Raw genomic sequence first — 22806 nt, 5'->3', positions numbered from 1 at the left:
CTACTATGCGAGCGGCATTTTTAGATTTATTTCAGAAGCAGGTCTTCTGAAAACTATTCAACTTCTATAATGACATTCAACTTATATGTTTTTAATTGAATATACTTTTATTTTTTATATAAAATTAATGATATCGGCGTCAATGACCAGATGGTGACATGGTTCCCGGAGGGTAAGGCATTTTTCAAAGGGAGAGAACAGGAAGTTTTTATTTCAGGAAGACATTGACGTACCTTCGAGTTGAAGCAATATGATTATCAGGGGGATTTCTTAAAACATATTCTATTTTCGAAATTCTTATTTCTATCGATTCCTATTTACTGTTATTTTTATAGACAGTCAGGTATTTTCCTTACTTTTGTTTACCCTCAGGAGACAAAGGATTTCTCAATAACATACTCCGTACAGAGGAAAAAAAAGTATAAAAAAGACGGAAGTAGTTAATGAAACAAAAAGAAAAATATTTTTATGAAATACAGAAGTATTAGAATAATTCTTTAAATTTTGATGGTCACCACTTATAATATGAAATTCGGCTCAATAATCCGTAACCATAGTCGATAGTCAAACACAGTATTTCTGTCTTGTGCTATTTTGCAAGTAGTCATTGCATGAATACCTTCTTTATATGAAAATTTCTTATTTTCCATATGCTATTGATTATATCCAAACTTTAAATTTCTAATTAATAAAAAATTTATTAGTGATACGGACACACTCTCTCTCTCTCTCTCTCTCTCTCTCTCTCTCTCTCTCTCTCTCTCTCTCTCTCTCTCTCTCTCTCTCTCTCTCTCTCTCTCTCTTCACAAACAAACGATCCGGTAAATTATAATCTCAACATAGAGAAACATGAAGGAGAGCTGATAGGAGAACAAGAGAAGTACACTATAAGCTGAAAAGGTCAACCAGCATATTTAGAATAACAGAAATGTAAACGATGCATAAATGACAAGTAATGAAAGAGGAATTAGACTACACAAGGCAATAAAGAATAGTATACCTGCAAACATTGGATATAAAAAAGGGAACCAAATAAACCATGGGTCACAACAGAAAGGATTGAGAAAATAGAAACCTTCAGGTACAGAAGCTGGATGTAGGAATTGTATGAAGTTAAACAATGAGTAAAGGAGAGAAAGAGACAAGGCAAAGGAAATCCATCTTACTGAAAATCTCAAAGAAGTAGACCCCCAGATGCTGAAGACTTAACGAGGATGGGAGGCTTAGGGATTAGCAGCTGGGCTCTAATGAACAGTAGGAACTGCTTTCCCACTGGACCTCGGTGCCCAATTGTTGATCTAATTAAATCAGTTAGCACTTTCTCTTTTCCTTTTGGTTATTTCTTTTATTCTCCCATCTCTTCCTTTTGGGCTTGAACTTGTTGACGACTTTGGCTTGTTTGATTATACTTTGGCTGCTTCTTTGGATTTGGCACTGTGTGGGATGGACGGCATTCCATCTCAACCTGTATCAGTTTAGGCGCCATCACCCTTTGGCAGACCCCATTGGGTGCAAACCAAGTTGTTAAGAGTCGGGCTCCAGTGATTCGGTTCGAGGTCACCCATATTTGCGGGTAATGGGTGACACCACGCATTGGAGTCGCTGGTGGGAGGGGCTAACTAACCCCACTGACCAGTGTACGCCCACCTAAAGAGAGGCAGCCCCTCTCTAATAGACGGCTGGTCCCCGCTGAAGCCTCTTCTTGTGTTGGGCCACATGGGATAGGAGGACTGACATCCTCCGATAAAAGATGGATAACCTGGCTTGCTTCTTCCATGAAAACCAACCCCTCTGTTGACGACCTAGAAAATACAAACGTGGACCTCGGTACAGACAGTTCCAACTCGGGTTCTAATATTGAAACATTAGAATCTTATTCACATTATGTAAAGAGTTATTATAAGAAAACATTAGAGAAAAAGAGAGAGTAAGAAATAATGACAGTACAGAAAAAATATAGAAAACTACGAAGTAGTGAATTATGAAAAATCGTTCATTTTGGAATTTGAAAATGGAAGAAATGAGCGTGTAAAAGTTTTTAAAGTGAGGATGGAAATTATTATTACTATATGTGGAGGGCAGCCAAAAAATCTTCCCCGGGGAAATGGAAGTCTCTTGATAGAGACACTATCCCTAATACAAGGTGAAAGGTTGAAAACATTTACAACATTGGATGGTCATAGTGTCAAATGCGTTTCGCACCCCACTTTCAACCAGAGTAGTGGTATGATATATGCTCCAGAATTGCTGGACATAGGAAAAATAAATTGAGGAGGAACTGAAAAGTCAAGGAGTAGTAAAGTAGTCAAAATGAGAAAGAGAGTTGGAGAACAATGTATTCCTCTTGCTACTTTGATTGAAACATTTGATCACTGCAGATTACCAAATGTTATTAAAGCTGGTTGGCTAACTTTGAAGGTGAAACCATACATTCCTTTACTATTGTGATGTTATCTTTGCCAAATGTATGGCCATTTAAGCCAGAAATGCAAGGAAAAAATAAATAATAAGCCAGCTGTTTGTGCCAACTGTGGAAATAATAGTCATGGACCATGGACAGAAAATCCAAATTGCATACATCGTGGGGAAGCACACCCAGCTTCCTCTAAAAGCTGTATTAAGTTTATTTTTTAAAAAGAAATTCAGGCCATTAGGACCATGGAAAGAGTTACTTTTAAAGAGGCTCATAAAAGAGCTCTTGAAAAGCAGGTAAGACCGGGGCAACCTTTTTCAATGGTTCTGAAGAAAAACTTGCCAAAGCACACAGACGAAAATTATATCCTCGTTTCTAACATAAAGAAACATTAAAGTAGGTAAAGAGGAGAAAATCCTATTGAAAATATATATCCAGAAATTGTATAAAAAATCAAAGCAGATACTTAAAGATCTGAAAGATATTCAAAAGCCATCTACTCACATTCTAAACAATAGTACAAACCTCTCTCAGGCCATGTCCTTGCCTGATCTGATGGAGGTTCTGCTTGAAACCAATTTACCTGGTGAACCTGTAGTGGGGAAGGTGCAAAAACCTGACAGATCACAACCTTTTAATCGAAAAAGAGAGAGACCTCCATCTCTCTCGCCTCCTACCATAAAAAATATTAAAGTCATGACTTCAAATAAATATGATGTCTTGTCTGCTGATGTTTCTGATCAACTGGAAGACAACTTAAATAAAACAGAAATTCAAGTTGTGGTTCACCATCCTCCTCAACAATTAGATCAAAAGGACACAACGAAAAAGACAAACAGAAAACCCAATATATTAAGATCCTCTCTAGAGATACCACCGGGAAATAGTGTTGGATCAAAGAGTGCCAATGGGAAGACTTCATCCAAGGTGTCATCCAAAAATAAACTATAGTTTTTTTCCTCCATTCTGCAATGGAATTGCCAGGGTTTAAGGGCGAGATATGAAGAACTTAAGCTCCTCATACGTGACCACTCCCCTATAATTGTATTTCTACAGGAGAGCAAGCTTGATGCTAATACTCCTTATCCTCAAGAGTATGTTAGCAATAGGACAAGATATGATCAACGAGCAGGGAGCCATTGGAGAAGTGTTATATACGTTCACCGAGATGGTCCCCAAATATCTTTGTCTATCTGTACACCTCGGTAGGCAGTGATTGTACAGATTGATATTGGGAGAAAATACACAATCTGTTCTCTTTACTTGCCTCCAAATGATAGAGGTGATTAAATAACTCCCACAACCTTTTCTCTTACTAGGAGATCTTAATAGTAGACATCCTTTTTGGGGTGATGTTTTTGCAGCCCCAGGGGTAATATTATACCATCAATTTTGGAGAATGAAGATGTAGGACTCCTTAATACAGGAGAGCCTACACATTTTCATGTTCAGACAGGTACCTTGTCCTGCATTGACCTATCAGTTGCAAGCTCTAATTGTTTTCTTGATTTTAATTGGAGAACATTAGATGATTGGCATACTAGTGATCATGCACAAATCATTATAAACACCAACAATGGTCCACTTTTACAGAGATCGCCACGATGGAATCTTAATAAGGCGGACTGGGATATATTTTGGGAACTAAGTGAAATTGAAGGAGATGCAGAACAGTTTCAAACTGTTGATGATGCCATAAACCTACTTAATGGAACTCTTCACACAGCAGGAGTCAATTCCATTCCCAAACCAACAGGGACATTCAAACGACAACCAGTCCCCTTGTGTTCATGAGAACTAGCTGCCCTGCACAGAGCCACAAGAAAGTCTTTAACTCGATTGTGCAGGCTCCGTACTGAGGAGAATTTAATCATATACAAGAAATGTAAAGCACAGTTCCGTTGTGCCCTGAAAGAAGCTAGGCGCCAGTCTTAGGTGTCATTTGTTTCCTCTATTAACAGTAGAACACCAACATCATCCGTGTGGAGGAAAGTGAAAAAGATAGCAGGCAAATTCACCCCAAACCCCCCACCAGTGTTCAAGGGTAAATGGTCAGTATGTGACTGGAGCAACAGAAGTTAGCAATGTCCTGGCTGATCTTTTCTCAAATGTATCATGCAAGTGTGAAGTAGCTCCTGGTCACCAGTATAGGAGCATTGAAGAAAAGAAAGTTTTAAATTTCGCAACAAGAAGTGAAGAGTCATACAATTCTCCTTTTACTGAAAGAGAATTTGATTTTGCACTTGCTACATGTAACGATACAGCCACAAGAAAGTCTTTAACTTGATTGCGCAGGCGCCGTACTGAGGAGAATTTAATCATATACAAGAAATGTAGAGCACAGTTCCTTTGTGCCATGAAAGAAGCTAGGTGCCAGTCTTGGGTGTCATTTGTTTCCTCAATTAACAGTAGAACACCAATATCATCTGTGTGGAGGAAAGTGAATAAGATAGCAGGCAAATTCACCCCAAACCCACTACCAGTGTTTAAGGGTAAATGGTCAGTGTGTGACTGAAATAACCGAAGTTAGCAATGCCCTGGCTTATCATTTCTCTAATGTATCATGCAAGTGTGAAGCAGCTCCTGGTCATCAGTATAGGAGCATTGAAGAAAAGAAAGTTATAAATTCTGCATCAAGAGGTAAAGAGTCATACAATTCTCCTATTACTGAGAGAGAATTTGATTCTGCACTTGCTATGTGTAACAATATAGCCCCTGGACCCGATGGAATTCCATATGCAGTGATTAAACATGTACCTGTTAATACCAAGTTATTTATTTTAAGCATTATTAACATAATATGGCATGATCATAGTTATCCAAGTGTTTGGGAACTACCCATTATTTCAGCATTTTTTAAACTGGGTAAGGATAAGTTTTTAGCAGCAAACTATTGACCAATTGCATTGACATATTGCATATGTAAGATCATGGAGAAGATGGTCAATGCAAGTCTGATGTGGTACCTGGAAAAGAAGGGTATTTTATCACCTATCCTGTGTGAATTCAGAAAAAATGCACTCCTCAACTGATATGTTGATAGAACTTGAGTCATCTATCTGTGAAGCCTTTGTTTCCAAACAGCACCATGTAACAGTCTTTTTTTTACCTTGAAAAGGCACATGATACTGTATGGAGATATGGTATACTCAAAACCATTCATAAATTGGGATTGAGAGGAGAGCTACCACTCTTTATTCAGTCATTTCTTTCACATAGAATTTTTCAAGTGAGAGTGGGGGAAACTCTTATCAGAGAGTAAATGTCAAGAAGAAGGGGTTCCCAGGGTAGTGTGCTGAGTGTAACCCTATTCGCACTAGCAATTGATGGGATATCCTCAGTCATTCCCCAAGATATTCTCTCAACACTATTTGTTTAATAATCTCTCCATATCATTTGCTGTAGCTAGACTGGCAATGGATGAGAGAAAACTACAACTTGCAATTGATAAAATTATTCAGTGGGCTGATATGAATGGGTTTAAGTTTTCAACAAGTAAAACTATTATTTTCCATTTCTGTCGTATCCGGGGAGTACATCCAGACCCGGATATATACATGAAAGGTCAAGAGTTCCAATGTGTAGGGGAAGCTAAATTTTTAGGATTGATTTTTTATTGTAGGTTAACATAGGTTCCACACTTAAGGCATTAAAAGCTAAATTACTTGAGGCTCTGAATCTTTTAAAAGTATTTCACCATACATCAAGGGAGGGGGGGGGGGGGGCGGGGCAGACCGTAAAACTTTTCTAAAATCATACAAGGCCTTAATTTTTTCAAAAATTAGTTATGGGTGCGAGATATACTCCCCAGCCACCCCAAGCCGATTAAAGATATTAGATTCAATACATCATGCTGGTGTTAGATTGTCCACAGGAGCGTTTAGAACCTCACCTATCCCAAGTGTCCTTGTTGATGCTGGAGAGTTACCTTTAGACCATTACCAAAGGTCTTCTATTATTCGGTATTGGTTTAGGTTCCAAAGACTCCATAATTCTTTAGCCTTTCAGATTGCAAGCCTTGTAAGGAACTCAATATACTTTGAGTCGCACCCAAAAACTCCTCAACCTTATGGCTTTCGAGTAAAATAATTATTAAACAGTCTTGATAAAATTAGAGGTAAGGTACTTCCATGTAAGATACCATCAACCCCTCCGTGGAAATTACCAGAGATATCTTTCTGTAAATATTTTATTGGTGTTAAAAAAAAAAAACATGACTGAATTAGAAGCTAGGTCTCTTTTTATTGAACATGTTGAGAAACAGGGAATCAACTTTTATATGTACCGATGGCTCCAAATCTGATGCTGGCGTTGGATTTGGAGTATATAGTAGGTGCACTTACTCCAATATCTTTCATATTTACTGCTGAATTATATGGCATACTAACCGCTATTGAGAAAATAGCATTAAAAGAGGAGGGCAATTTTTTCATATATATTGATTCAAGAAGTGTCCTTCAAGCTTTAGAAGGTTTTAATTCTAGTAACCCATTAGTTTTAAAGATTATAGAGTGGCTTTTAATCATTGGCCTGAAAGGTATAACAGTTTGGTTTTGCTGGGTTCCGGCACACGTAGGTGTGTTTGGAAATGAAGAGGCAGATTCACTGACAGAGAGGGCTGCAGCTGAGTTGCTACCAAGAAAGTATCCCATTTTTTGTATGGATTTATTACCACAATTAAGAATTTTTTCTATAACAATTGGCAACAGCATTGTTATATCTTAACTGAAAAGAAGATTAGAGAAATTGCGATTGCCTGTGGCATTTTTAGATTTATATCAGAAGCAAGTCTTCTTAATGCTATTTAATTTCTATAACATATTTACTTTCTGGTTTTGATTGACTATTCTTTTAATCTTTATTTATAATAAACAATATTGGCATTGATAGCATTTGTGGACTACGAAAAACCCTTTGATAGTGTGCACCGGCCAATTTTGTGGAGAGTCCTGCGTTATTACGGAATTCCTCTTAAATATGTAAATTTGATTAAGTCTCTTCATGAGCATAGAAAGTGCAAAGTTAATATTAATGGAGTCGTATCAAATGAATTTCCAGTGAATGGCGGAGTACCCCAAGGGAATTTGTTGTGACCTATGTTGTTTATCCTCCTCATGGATTTGGTAATGCGTAGAACAGTCAGAGATGGTGGAGAAAGATTGGACTGGATTGGTGTTAGGAATTTAACAGACCTAGATTATGCTGATAATGCTGTCCGTGTTAGCAGAACACCACAATATTTACAATGCTTGCTCACCAGATTGCTTGAAATATCACACGAGGTTGGGCTCAAGATAAATAGATGAAAGACAGAGATGATAAGAACGGAGTATGCAATGGAAGATGAAATATTATTGGAAAGAGAAAGGATTAATGAGATAGAATCATTTAAGTATTTAGGAACTATGATATCCAATACAGGGTCTTTAGAATTAGAGTTTAGTGAGAGAGTGAAAAAAGAAAATTAGACAATGGCTAGGTTAAGTAAAATTTGAAAATTAAATCGCCTGAAATTATATATAAAAATCAGACTACATATCAGTTTAGTGAGATCGGTGTTACTCTATGTACATGAATCGTGGTATGACAATGAAATAATCCCCAATAGATTTAGTAGTTTTGAGAACAAAGCACTCAGAAGGATATTGGGAGTTAAAGGCAGGACAGGATTAGAAATGAAACTATAAGAGAGATTACTCGAGTGCCATATGTGGATGAGATCATGATGAGGGGTGGATGGAGAAGGTTTGTGCATGCTCTTCGCACTCCCCAAGAGAGATTAGTTCACCAAACGTTCACACAAGGGGCTAGAAGAGTTGGAAGACCCAGGCCTATTTGGCTGAGGACTATGAGGCGTGGAGTAGGAGATAATGAGTGGAGAAGTATTGAATTAAAAGCTCAAGATAGAGACGACGGGCAAAATCTAACTGAGGCCCTTTGCGCCAATAGGCGTAGGAGGAGAGGATGATGATGATGATTTTTTATACACCTATTCATTAAGGCTCACGAAGACATAGAATGAGCAGGTCTTCAGATATCAAAGGTTAAAGCACAAAATAGTGAGTAGCTACATCCTTCAATTTTATAAAAAAAAAAAAAAAAATTATCTTTACAGTGTTTTCTACTGCACAGTTGCAGAATCCTTTTGTTTTTGGTTCTTGTGCCCTTGGTGTAGGATTGAGATATGTTACTCTAAAGGCGGGTTTACACGGCCGAGCAGCTCGCCGAGCCCGGTTGTCGAACCTACTTGTAGAACGGCTCGAAGAGCTTTCAGACAGTACATCGAACCTCAGTGTGCCTCGTGCTAAACAACGTCAACATGTCTCTCGACCAGGACGATTTGATCGCCATTGCTTTAGCAGTGGCACTAAGAAGAAAAAAAAAGATCAAAGTGGACGAAGGATTGGCTACTAAAAAGAGAAATTTTCAAACACCAACTTGCTTGTTATTATTATTATTATTATTATTATTATTATTATTATTATATATTACTAGCCAAGCTACAACCATACTTGGAAAAGCAAGATGCTACAAGGCCAAGGGCTCCAATAGGGAAAATAGCCCAGTGAGGAAAGGAAATAAGGAAATAAATAAATGATGAGAATAAATTAACAATAAATCATTCTAATAACAGTAACAACGTCAAAAATTAGAGCCAGATGACTGACGCAATTATTTCCGTATGGATGAAGACACGTATATTGATCTACAGAATCGTTAAAGCCCTTTGATTACTTATGAAGATACAACTATGAGGAAGGCCATAACTCCACATAAAAGACCAAGTGTCACTTTACGCTATTTAGCATCAGGAAGAATTTATTTTCTTCGTCACGGCGTCTCGTGTGCAGTCAGGCTCGAGTTCTTTCAATATTTCATGCAGAGCCGCTATTCCTTTGTTTCTGGTTACTTTATTGGAATAGTCTTTTGATTTAACTTTCTCTAAAGCTGGATGAGCCCGATATGCATGTATGAAATCAAGTACGACTTTCTTCTCATTCTTACTTTCATTAATGGCAGCCATAATTAATTTCTTTAATGATGTTTCCTCTAGCAGGTTTGAATAACAACTGAGGTTCGATGCTCGACACCCGTTCACACGTTCACACCGTTCGTCAAACAATGTAGCTCCGCCCAGAAAAGTCAAGATGAGCCTGACTTTCATCGAGCCGTTCGGCGAGCGCGCTCGACAACCAAATAACCCGTTTACACGCTCGAACATCAATTCAAACACAGGGTTGTCGAGCCAGGCTCGACGAGCTGCTCGCCCGTGTAAACCCCGCTTAAGTTTGCTTTTTTGATGATTTTGATTAACATTTTTAAGACTCTGATAATCATCTTAGCTAGTGTTAAGTGTTGTCTACCTAGTAGTGGCTTAACCAGAACTTCAGAATGGATGTGGTTTAAAGAAACGCTGTAAAACTAGGATTGGGATATGTTACTTTTAAGTTTGCCTTTTTGACGGTTTTGATTTATCATTTTTAAGTCTCCGATAATTATCTGAGCTAGTGTTGGGTGTTGTCTACCTAGTGGTGGCATAACCAGAACTTCAGAATGGATGTGGTTTAAGTAAACGCTGTAAAACTAGGATTGGGATATGTTACTTTAAGTTTGCCTTTTTGATGGTTTTGATTTATAATTTTTAAGACTCTGATAATTAACTGAGCTAGTGTTAGGTGTTGTCTACCTAATGGTGGCTTAACCAGAACTTCAGAATGGGTGTGGTTTAAATAAATGCTGTAAAACTAGGATTGGGATATGTTACTTTAAGTTTGCATTTTTTACGCTTTTATCATTTTTAAGACTGGTAATAATCTAAGCTAGTGTTAGGTGTTGTCTACCTAATGGTGGCTTAACCAGAACTTCAGAATGGATGTGGTTTAAATAAATGCTGTAAAACTAGCCTTAGGGCCTTAACATGCCAGGAAAGAGTGACAATTTCCCAAGGTAAGGCAATGTGAAATATTTTTTATTATTATTATTATAAAAGTCACCTGAATTAGTGTTTTACGTGTACCATTATCCCCCATCCAGGTTAATGTGTTGAATTGCAAATACAGTTAGGCCTCATTTTACACAAGTTCTCCCTTCGTGATTTCACTTACATGCGACACAGAGAACCACAATATCTATGAAATAAAAAATCCCATATTCACGACAAAATCATGCAGTTTTGGTTGACGATATTCTTTAATTTTTCTTTTGTCGCTGAGGTCTGGACAGTAAAGTAAGAAATGGGCGATGTTTTCCAAATCAGTTCATTAACCCTGTGTAGTCTGCAACCGTAACCTCGAATTTTGTATCACTTAACTCCCTTATTATTAACATATGCTACTGAAGCATATTTCAGATTTCCTAAAAGAAACAATTATTACTTGATGTATCATTTTCCAATTTGTTACAGAGAGAGAGAGAGAACGAGAGGCAGGTAGATAGAGCAAGGAGTAAGAAAAGAGAGAGCAAGGGGTATTCTAAGAGAGAGAGAGAGAGAGAGAGAGAGAGAGAGAGAGAGAGAGAGAGAGAGAGAGATCAATGATAACTCATAATGATAGCTATAAATGCACTATATGATTGATTGATTGATTTAAAGTTTTCAGGCATCCTGACATCTAAGGTTATTGACGCCGATATCATTTAGTTTATATACATATACATACATACAAATATATATATATATATACATATATATATGAATATATACACACATATATATACATATATATATATATATATATATATATAATATATATATATATATATATATATATATATATATATATATATATATATATATATATATACACATACATACACATACACATATATATATATATATATATATATATATATATATATATATATATAAAGAATATGCAATTTAAAACCATAAAAGTTGAATGTCATTATAAAAGTTAAATAGTTTTCAAAAGAAGTGCTTCTGAAATAAATCTAAAAATGCCACTTGTATTGTAGGACACATCATGTCCAAGAACCTTGGCAAGGATGAACCTGCCACCCTCACCTCGAGTCTCAAACAAATATCTATTCCTTAAGTTATTATAATTGGGGCATTCGGTCAACAAATGCTTCACTGTTAGAGGTACTAAACAATTGTCACAGTACGATTGGTGTTGGCCTTTCAGCAGAAATTCGTGCGTCAACCCAATGTGACCAATACGGAGACAACAAAGAGACGTCTCCTATTTTCGGGGCATCATGTTATACCTCCAAGGAGATAAGACATTTGTTACTTCTCTCATTTTATTACCATCTAGACTATCCTAGGGCTGTTGCCATTTATTGCAAAGTAATTTCTTGATGTTAGGTAGGAAATCAGTACAGCAACTCGGCTGCAGCATTTTTCTCCAATGAATCTGCCTTCTCATTCCCACACACACCCACATGTGCTGGAACCCAACAAAATCGAACCTTTGTACCTCTCAGTTCAATAATAAAAAGCCATTCTAAAATCTTTAAAACTAGAGGGTTACTAGACTTAAAAACTTCTAAAGCTTGAAGGACACTCCTTGCATCACTAAAAATTATAAAATTACCCTCCTTTTCCAACGCTATTTTCTCAACAGCGGTTAGTATGCCATACAGTTCGGCAGTAAATATTGAAGCTATTGGAGGAAGTGCACCTCTACAATTAAAATCATTACTATGTACTCCAAATCCAACGCCAGCATCAGATTTGGAGCCATCAGTATATATAAAAGTCGATACCCTATGTTCTACAACATGTTCCATAAAAAGAGACTTGGATTCTAAGTCAGTCATATTCTTCTTAACTCCAATAAAATTTTTACAAAAAGATACGTCAGGTAATTTCCATGGAGGCGTTGATGATACCTTAAATGGAAGCACGTTACTTCTAATTATATCAAGACTGTTTAATAATTGTTTCACCCGAAACCCATAAGGTTGAGGAGATTTTGGGTGCAACTCAAAGTATGTTGAGTACTGTACAAGGCTTGCAGTCTGAAAGGATAAAGAATTAGGGAGTCTTTGCAATCTAAACCAATACCAAATAATGGCAGACATTCGGTAAAGGTCTAGAGGTAATTCTCCAGCATTAACAAGGAGACATGGGAAAGGTGAGGTTCTAAATGCTCCTGTGGACAATCTAATACCAGCATGATGTATTGAATCTAATATCTTTAACCGGCTTGGAGTGGCTGAGGAGTATATTTCACAATCATAACTGATTTTGGAAAAATTCAAGGCCTTGTATAATTTTAAGATAGTATATATTGTGGTCTGGCCCCCATGATGTATGGGATAATACTTTTAGGATATTCAGAGCCTCGAGACATTTAGCTTTTAACGCTTTTAAGTGAGAAACCCATGTAAGCCTACAATCAAATATCAAACCAAAAAATTTAGCTTCACTTAAACATGGTATCCGTTGACCTTTAATGTATATATCCTTGTCTGGATGTACTCCCCGAATACGACAAAAATGGACAATGGTAGTTTTACTTGTCGAGAACTTAAATCCATTCATATCGGCGCACGGGATAATTTTGTCAATAGAGAGTTGTATTTCTCTCTCAACCATTGCCATTCTAGCTCCAGCAAATGATATTGAGAGATCATCCACAAATAATGTTGAGAGAACATCCCTGGGAATGACTGAGGATATCCCATTAATTGCTAGTGCAAACAGGGTTACACTCAGCTCACTCCCCTGAGGAACTCCCTCTTCCTGACACTTACTCTCTGATAGAGTTTCCCCCACTCTCACTTGAAAAACTCTATGTGAAAATAATGACTGAATAAATAGTGGTAGTTCTCCTTTTAATCCTAATTCATGAATTGTTTTAAGTATAACATATCTCCATGTGGTATCATATGCCTTTTCAAGGTAAAAAAAAACCTGTCACATGGTGCTGTTTGGAAGCAAAGGCTTCACAAATAAAGGACTCAAGTCGTATCAACACATCAGTTGTTGAGTGCATTTTTCTGAATCCACATTGAATCGGTGATGAAATACCCTTCCTTTCAAGGTACCACATCAACCTTGCATTAACCATCTTCTCCATGATTTTACATAAACAAGAAGTCAATGCAATAGGTCGATAGCTTGCTGCTAAAAACTTGTCCTTACCGGGTTTCGAAAAGGCTAAAATAATGGCTAGTTCCCAAACACTTTGGTAACTATGATCATGCCATATTCTATTAATAATGCTTAAAATAGATAACTTTGTATTAAAATGTACATGTTTAATCATTGCATATGGAATTCCATCGGGTCCAGGGGCTGTATCATTACAAGTAAAAAGTGTGGAATCAAGTTCTCTTTCAGTAAAAGGAGAATTATACAGTACGATTCTTCCCTTCCTGTTGCAAAATTTAAAATTTTCTTTTCTTCAATGCTCCTGTACTGGTGACCAGGAGCTGCTACACTCTTGCACGATACATTTGAAAAATGGTCAGCTAGGGCATTGCTAAATTAATTTCCTTCAGTCACATACTGACCATTCACTTTCAACACTGGTGGTGGGTCGGAGTAAATTTGCCTGCAATATTTTTTATTTTCCTCCATACAGAAGATGGTGGTATTCTATTATTAATAGAGGAAACAAAAGCCACCCAAGATTGGCGTCTAGCTTCTTTCATGGCACGATGGAACTGTGCTCTACACTTTTTGTTTATTATAAAATTTTCATCTGTACGGCGTCTACGCAATCTAGTCAGAGATTTTCTGGTAGCTCTGTGCAAGGCTGTTAATTCTGAAGACCACCACAGGACTGGTCGTCTTTTGAATAGTCCTGGGGTTTTGGGAATCAACTTGATTGCTGCAGCATGGAGAGTTCCATTCAGTAGGTCTATGGCATCATCAATACTTTCAAACTGTTCTGCACTCCCCTCGATTTTACTTAGCTCACGAAATTTAACCCAGTCTGCCTTGTCAAGATTCCATCGAGGAGATCTTTGTAAATACGTACCCTTGTTGGTGTTTATAATGATTGATGTATGATCATTAGTATGCCAATCATGTAATGTCCTCCAATCAAAATCAGAAGGCAGTTAGAGCTTGCAATTGAAAGGTCAATGCATGACAAGCTACCTGCCTGAACATGGAAGTGTGTGGGCTCTCTTGTATTAAGGAGTCCCACATCCTCATTCTCCACAATTGATGAGATAATATTGCCCCTTGTGTTTGCCCAAACATCACCCCATAAAGGATGTCTACCATTCATATCTCCGAATAAGAGAAAAGATTGAGGGAGTTGTTGAATGACCTCTATTAAATCATCATATAAAATATTATCATTTGGAGGTGAGTACAGAGAGCATATTGTATATTTTCTCCCTATATCAATTTGTACAACCACTGCCTGCAGGGGTGTACGAATAGAAATACGTATTTGGGGAACATCTCGACGAACATACATGAAACTTCCGCCATGGCTCCCTGCTTGTTGATTATATGGTGTTCTATAGCTAACATACTCTCGAGAACTAGGTGTGTTAGCATCAAGCTTACTTTCCTGTACAGTAGATATAATATTATGGGGGAATTTTCATAAATTAGGAGCTTAAGCTCTTCATATTTCGCCCTTAAACCCTGACAATTGCAAAATGGAGGAGAAAACTAAGGATTACTTCTGGAAGACATCTTGGATGAGGTCTTCCCATTAGCAGTTTTTAATCAAACATTATTACCTGTAGGTTTCTTCAGAGATGGTCTTGTTATGTTGGGTTTTACGTTTGTGTTTTTCTTTGTATCCTTTTGATCTATTTGTGGAGGCGGATGGTGGAACCTCAACTTGAATTTCTGATTTATTCAGTTTATCCTTTGGTTCATTCGAAACATCAACGGACAAAACATCAAATGTATTTGATGTCATAACCTTAATGTTTCTAGTGGGGGTGGGGGGGGGGGAAGAGAGAGATGGAGGTCTCTCTCTTTCACGATTAATAGATGGTGGGATTCTAGGTCCCACTACAGGTGCATCAGGTAAGATGGTCTTAAGTGGAACCTCCATCAAATCAGGCAAGGACATGGCCTGTGAGAGATTTGTACTAGTTTTTGTAATGGGGGACGAGGGTTGTACAGATATGGGTAATGACTTAGTGTTAATACGCCGCGGTAAAGCCTCTGGAGGTAATATGCTTACCTCGTTATTTGACATTTTATCAGATGGTATATTTCTTTTTCTAGAGTTATTGGCAGTACTAGGTGGGTTTGATTTTAATGCCTTAGCATAGCTATTTGATTTATTTAATAGTCTTTTGACATGTCCCACACTTATATGTTCCAAACTAGATTTGTTAAGGGCAGCTTCTTCCAACTTATACCACTCGTAGCTCTTGTGTGTGGATTTATGACTTAAGTTGCAATTTAAACACCTCTCCTCAAGTGCACATTCTCCATGGTAATATTTGGAGCAAATACCACATATTTTCTCATTTTTGCAAATTTAAAACAATTAAAACACTGCGGTGGCTTCTGCTTGAATGGTTGTACTTTAATAATTTCGTTTTCAATAGTAATATGGAATGGTACATCAGCAGTCCCAGGTACATCAATGATAATTCATTGATGTACCTGGGACTGTGTGGACTTTCCATACATTTAGTGGACACATGGCCAGTATCTCCTCCTCTGTAAATTCATACGGATCTTTGTTAAAAACTACCCCCCTTCCGTAGCTAAAATTTATGTGGGGTTTGACATCTGACTTGTTTTCATGTTGGACAGTATTACAGACTGTGTACTTGATTTGGCATGAATTAGGAAACAATTTTTTCTAAACCGAGATATATTGCCTGGTGCAATAGTTCCTACTTTTTTTCTGAATTAGTTTGGATATTTTAAAATAATTCCCTGTAACCCCCTTTCATTCAGCTATAAGCCACATTGGTGGTTTTGGCTTTCTCTGGGAGGGCATAACTAAATCTGCGTCTTTCCAACCAATCGGCAGGCCTATACACATCCAAATCTTTTGGTACCTTATCACAGAGAGCAGCCGCGACATTCAAGTTATTAATTTTAATATTATTCAAGTTGCTTATTGCACTAAATGCTTCGTCATAACTACTGTAAGATATCCATGCATCCCATTTTTCAGCTTCAAGTTTCATCCATATTTCTTTTATACATCCATAGCATTCAAATGCTTTATATAGATCATCGTAGTTTTTCTCTATTGGAATTTGGTTAACATGAAGGATTCGAAGTTTCCTCGTGTTACCCAAATTACTCGATTTTGTAATACTAGTAGAATGGTCCTTTCCCGTTCCGAGGTCATCAACAGAATTTTCCGTAGTCAAATTCAGAGGTCGTCAACAGTGCCGGGGGCGATACAGCATATCCAGCGGATGGGGAGTCAGTGTTTGAAGGGTCCATATTCAAGGGCGGGACTTTCTTTTTTTTTTTTTTTTTTTTTTTTTGGTTTACCTGCTTGAGAATATTAAGAAAGTATCATACGTTGGAAAGGAAATTTGCATTCCCCACTATCGGCACAATGAGAGTATACTTCCCAGATGGTCCACTCCATACCCTACCCGAAGGATAGCACCAAAACAGATAGAGAGGCACAGGTGTAAGCTAAACCCGCCTGTTAGGACTGAGACCAAAGAAATATGGAATCATCTTCCCCATATCTGTAATAATGGGCTTCCGGCCAGAAGCCAAGAGTCCCACCTCAAGGACTGGATCCCCCGGATTCCATGGCCCAACCCCTTGAGAGTAGTTCCGCCTAAAAGGTCCAAACCATCTTTGGAATGGCTGAGATCATCCAATACTCTCATATATAGCTTTGAATGCAAATGCTTCCCAACCGTGATCCCTTCTCCCCTTCATCTAAGCAGGCAGTAATAACGAATGTGGAAATGTCCACGCCATTTAAGTATAATAAAGATAAATAAATAAATGAACAAATAAAATAGATAATATATATATATGCATACATCTATATATATATATATATATATATATATATATATATATATATATATATATATATACGTAAGAGAAATAATACTCATAGTGTTAGAATAGCAAGGCAAAAGAAAGTTGATAAAATTAGAAGGTAGAAGTAATACTGAGCAGAAGGAATAGAGTAAAGGGAGAGAAATTTAGATTCGAACTTGGGGAGCAATTTCACCAAGTTCTGGAGCCCTTTTGCCCGTCACAATTCTTCAACAATATGAAGAAACCACATGACTGCGTCAAGGCATTCGTTCGTTAAGAGGGCACTATATGAAAATAATGATAGTTTATAACACGTTTGTGTTTATGTAATATTGTATTGACTATATAGAGGTTTTGAATAATTTAAGTAATAGTATAAACAATACTCTTACTTATCAAGAACGGCAGCTAGACATCAGCTGATCTGATCACAACAATAAACGAACAACCACAAGTAAAATAAAAGGAAGTCAGTAATAGTTGATTGTTAAAATACACCCAAAATTTAAAACAAAGGTACATTAATGTTTTTTCAAAGCACAATTAACTATTGAAATAATCGAAATTTTGTAGAATGCTACTAGGTCATTGGCAAATATTCAACATCAGATTAATACTATACCAGATACACAGATAAAATTGACGAGATTCAACAACATAACACAATATATCACTAGGATTATCAAGATAGCGAAGGAAACTAACTGTGAGATCGATCCAATGCCAATATCTGAAGTAAATGAAGAAAGAAACTTTTTTTCTCTAACTGATATAATTAGGAGAATAGCAAATACAAGCATTGATGATTGTAAGCTTCCCAAATCTGAGCAAATGGCTATAGTCACACCGGTTCTGAAAAGTGCTCTGGGTTATCAGAAATTAAATTCATATAGACCTATTTCGAATCTATCCTTTGTTTCAAAAGTTTTAGAATACGTAATTCTTGAACAACTAGTTAGTCATTTAGAAGACAGTCATCTCTTCTGTTATGGTTGTGGTGGCATGGTGGTAGCGTCCTTGCCTGGCGATTGCCAGACTGGGGTTCGAATCCCGCTCAAACTCGTTAGTTTCTTTGGTTGCTGACATCTCACCATCCTTGTGAGCTAGGGATGGAGGGGTGGGGGGAGCCTATAGGTCTATTTGCTGAGTCATCAGAATATGGTCAGTCTATAGGGCCTTTTCCTGCTTAATAGGGCAATGTCACTGTCCCTTGCCTCTGCCATTCATGAGCAGCCTTTAAACCTTTAAATGATATGCTAAAAATGATGCATGAAAATAAATGAGGTATTTTGATATTACTCGATCTTAGTGTTGCTTTTTATACAGTAGTGCATGAACTGCTACTAAATGATCGGTGCATCGGCGTTGAAGATCAAGCTTTTGAATACCTAAAAGACTACTTGGTTGACAGAAATTATTGTGTGCAAATTGGAAACTCTTATTCATCATATGAACCTTTAAACAGAAGGATATCCCAGGGGAGTGTACATGTCCCAATCTTATTCTGTATCTATACTATAGGTCTGTCAAAAATACTACAAAGAACTATTTCCACATGATACACAATTTTACTTGATAAATGATAAAGACGACACTACTGAAACTCTAAACCGAATTCATGACAGTATTAGGGAATGGATGGCAATCAAACAACTATAATTAAATGATAATCAAACTGAGTTTATGGTGGTGGTAAAGAAAAACAGCGTAAGAAACTTGGGTGATACTCAAATAAACATAAATAACGATTCTGTCCCGATATCTAGTAAAGTTCGTTATCTAGGCGTATCTCTTAATTCGTTTGTAGACAGTTCAGTAACACAGGACTTTAGACAATTTGTTCCAGTAGTGACCATATTATTGAGTGTGCTTCCTGACCATGTACTGAAATTTTTGAAACTTCTGAAGTTCAAACTTGGCACATTTTATTGTTGTTGTTGTTGGGCAGGTGGACATAAGTCTTCATTTCAATGGTTATCTATTTTTAGTTTACTTTGTTATTTATCTCATTGGTTTTCTTGTTATCTCTATTAGTTATTCTAAACTTTTCTTCTTAGTGGACTGATTTCTTTATTTGGACCCTGGTCCTTGTATAATTGTACTTTCCCAACGTGGGTTGCAGCTTGACTGGTAATAATATTATTATTATTATTAATAATAATAATAATAATAATAATAATCTGAAGGTATGCAAACATGGTCTGTATCTTGTATCCATCGTGTCAGTCAGATCCGGTTATCTTAGTTTAATATTCTGGGGTTTTGACAACATGAATCCTCCCACATATATTCACATAAAGCACTAAATGATTAGTTTGTTATCAAAGAATTAAGTTTTTCTAAAAATCAGGTAAATTTGTTTCTAGATACAAAATCATAACTTGAATAGGATTGACCTCCTCACTACCCCTCCCCTTTTTCCAACTACCAACTGATTTTGACTTGTTGAATCAGATGAATTGTCAGCTGAGACATATCTGACCTTGCGGTAGATGTTCATTGCTCGCTTAGACTGACTTCTTTCAATAAAGGTTTATCTGATTTCATGAAACAGAGGGAATGACGCTATAGTTTATAGGTTCATATTAGAAAAATTAGTAATTTTGTTTTTTTAAATATTTCATAATTGATTGAATCTGATTAATGTAGAAGAGAATTGTATATATACTTACATTAAAATTCTGTTTGCAGGAGGACATTGCTTACTTGAGTAGCAGTGTATTAGCATCTTTCATAGATACAGCAACATTGGCCTATCGCCTAAAAACTACACCTTTGCCTCTTCGGAACATTACGGAGTTGCTGACTTTTTATAATCGACCAGTAAGACTTGTTTTATTTTTCATAATCTGAAAATTTAGAAAAGATTAAAGATTAAGGCTGTATACCCATTTACAATATTGATATACCTTTACTTCAGCAGTAAAACTATTTTCAGATAGTTGGAAGTACAATATCCCTGCCTCTGGGATTAAGTAGTAACCAGTACTTGATGGAGTGGCTTTATAAAGGAAATCAGCCTTGCCATGTTCCTCTAAGTCCAAGTATGGACATCAAAACTGATCCTTTCAGTGAAATGACTGTAGTCCGAGGCATTCCATCATCACGCCTGATAAGGTAGGTTTTTAGAATATGTTTTGTTGATTCTTCTATCAGCCAAGTTATCAAAGAAAACTTTTTCTGTGGAATGGACATTTATTTCAGTGAACTTACCCAATTTTCAAATTGTTGTATGCTTTGAAGAACAAACTTTTGCAATAAATATCAAGAAAAGCAATAATTTGAGTTGGTCTTTGACTAGTTCTAAAGGTAGATAAAGAAAAGCACTACTTCGGTTAGGCCCTAGTACCTTGGTGTTTAGGTATCTCTTACATAACTTCTGTTTGGTTGTGCTCAGCCAACTGCGGCTATGATCTAAGAGAATGACCACTATCCCAAACTTTTATGGCATTTATAATCGAAGTGTCTTCATACTAGTTAGGATGTACAACTTCTGTTAAATCGCCACCTTCCCCCTTTTTTATTTACAAAACATAGTTTGTATGTCTGCCTTAACATCCTAGCCATTAGGTGACATACGTAAAAGTTGGTTGATACATCTTGCCAGCTATAGTAACATACCATATAGCAATCGTTTGGTACGTATTACACCTTCTTTCCTGGTATTATTTTTTAGCTTTATAGTAATTCCTCAGCTATCATGAGTGTTACATTTCAAGCCATGATGTTGATACAGAAATTTCTGGTATCTTATCTCATTTTAATAATATTTTCTTTTGGGCTCAGGCCATGTCGTGCTGATGGAAGTTCCTTCGTTAGTAGCTTCCTAGGTTATATTTGACTACAGTGATATATCCCAGAGAATTTACTAAAGGTATCCAGAATTCTAACTCCTGGAGCGAATATCCCTTGAAGATTTTTAATAAGGGATATCGCATAAAATCAGAGGCCGTATTCTTGACACGTCTCATAGCTATCTACACCCCTAATAGCGTTTTCGCTTCGAGGGGAAAAAGTGGCAAGAATATAGGAGAGCCGTTATTAAGGCAACGCTCCTACTGTACTGTAAATAGGCGCCACCCCGCCGCCTTGTGGCGCCATCTAGCCATTCTTTCCCTTGTAGCTTTGCTGACCGGTGTTTATCCCGTGTTATATCTCGCTATTTTGGATTTATTTCGCTGCTATGATGTCTTCCCTAGCTTCATCTGCCTCAGATGAGTTAAGTAATATCTTTGAATTGTGTAAATGTAATCACTTGCCAGTTTTACTCTTCGATTGAGATCGTAATTAACGTAACAAGAGCTGTCGCCAGCCGGATGGCGTCATGGACGCGGTCGTTCTTTTGTACATTTAGTTAGCCAAGAACGACTTTCCCGGCATCGCTTACTTCTTAACTTTAGCTATTTAGCAATTTAGCTAGGGATTTTTATATTATGTACTTGTCGTGAATTTGGCTAAATATTTTGAGCTTCACGAGTGCTAGGCTTCCTAGTCTAGGCACTTTCACACTTCATGCATGATATAACCTTCCTGGTAAAGTTTTACTGAAGCTAAGGCAATATTTTATACATTTAAGATATTACTGCATTCAATTTTCCTCTTCCAAGATAGTATACGAGAGAGTTTCGGTGAACGATTCTCACTGCTCCTAGGCTACTAGCCTAGGGGCTTTAGTATACTTTCATACATGTCCCCAATTGCTCGTGTATTGCCTTTTAAGGGGAGACTGACACCTCCTATACCTTTCAAGCCAATACCAATCTCCTGGTGGGATTTAAGAGCAATTCCTCTCCCTCTGACTAGCCTAGGCTACCCTCAGTTAGATTTGCCCTGAACTGAGTACTGGCAAATCTTTACTGAGACGTCCCGTTTCTTTCTCTTAACTACTGAGTCGGTTTCGACCCTAGAACGGGACATCAGAGTATGTTTGTCTGTGTTCGGCATCCGTCCGTCTGGTGAAATGATTTCCCAGGTCGGGTTAGGTTGCCTTTACAGGAGGCTAGACCTCCCTAGGCCTTACCCGGGAGGTTTTTGTATGACATTTCCCCCTCTTGGACTAGCAGACAGTCCTGTGCTGGTAGATCTTCAGCCGAAGAATTGAATTCTTCCCCTGCCGAAGATCTCTGGTACGAGATTCCGTTCCCTTTGAGTTTGCGTCCTGGGTGTCGCCTTATCGCCTAGACAAACCCAACCTTGGGAATTGAATTCCCCTACCATGAGGTTGTCTTCTATGGGATCAGAATCGCCCAGGTAGGTAGTACCTTCGGGTATTACCTCACCTATAGGACCCTTGCCCCTCCCCTGCTGTCCTTTTTGTGTTGGCCTAGCCTTCACTTACCTTGGCCGCTGTTCTACATTCGACCCTATGGGTAGGGTAGTCTGTAGGATTGGCCTGGGGTCTCCTGCCTGCCGCCGGCTGAGCCGGCTGCCGGCAGGGGCCCCCATCTGTCTTTGAATGTTCTTCAGC

The 22806-nt window shown here is 37.5% G+C and overlaps 1 protein-coding gene across 2 annotated transcripts in view; it reads left to right on the top strand.

Annotated features, from left to right (window-relative positions):
- Positions 1-22806, top strand: part of mst (misato mitochondrial distribution and morphology regulator) — a 963151-nt gene that overhangs the window by 783815 nt on the left and 156530 nt on the right. For both annotated transcript variants that reach the window (XM_068373866.1, XM_068373867.1), the window contains exons 8-9: positions 20031-20162; positions 20278-20456. In XM_068373866.1, the coding sequence (XP_068229967.1) occupies positions 20031-20162; positions 20278-20456 (311 nt within the window). The remainder of the gene's footprint in view (positions 1-20030; positions 20163-20277; positions 20457-22806) is intronic.

Source organism: Palaemon carinicauda, chromosome 5 (genome assembly GCF_036898095.1).
Source record: "Palaemon carinicauda isolate YSFRI2023 chromosome 5, ASM3689809v2, whole genome shotgun sequence".
Lineage (NCBI taxonomy): Eukaryota > Metazoa > Arthropoda > Malacostraca > Decapoda > Palaemonidae > Palaemon > Palaemon carinicauda.
This window is presented reverse-complemented; position numbering and strand designations above follow the sequence as displayed.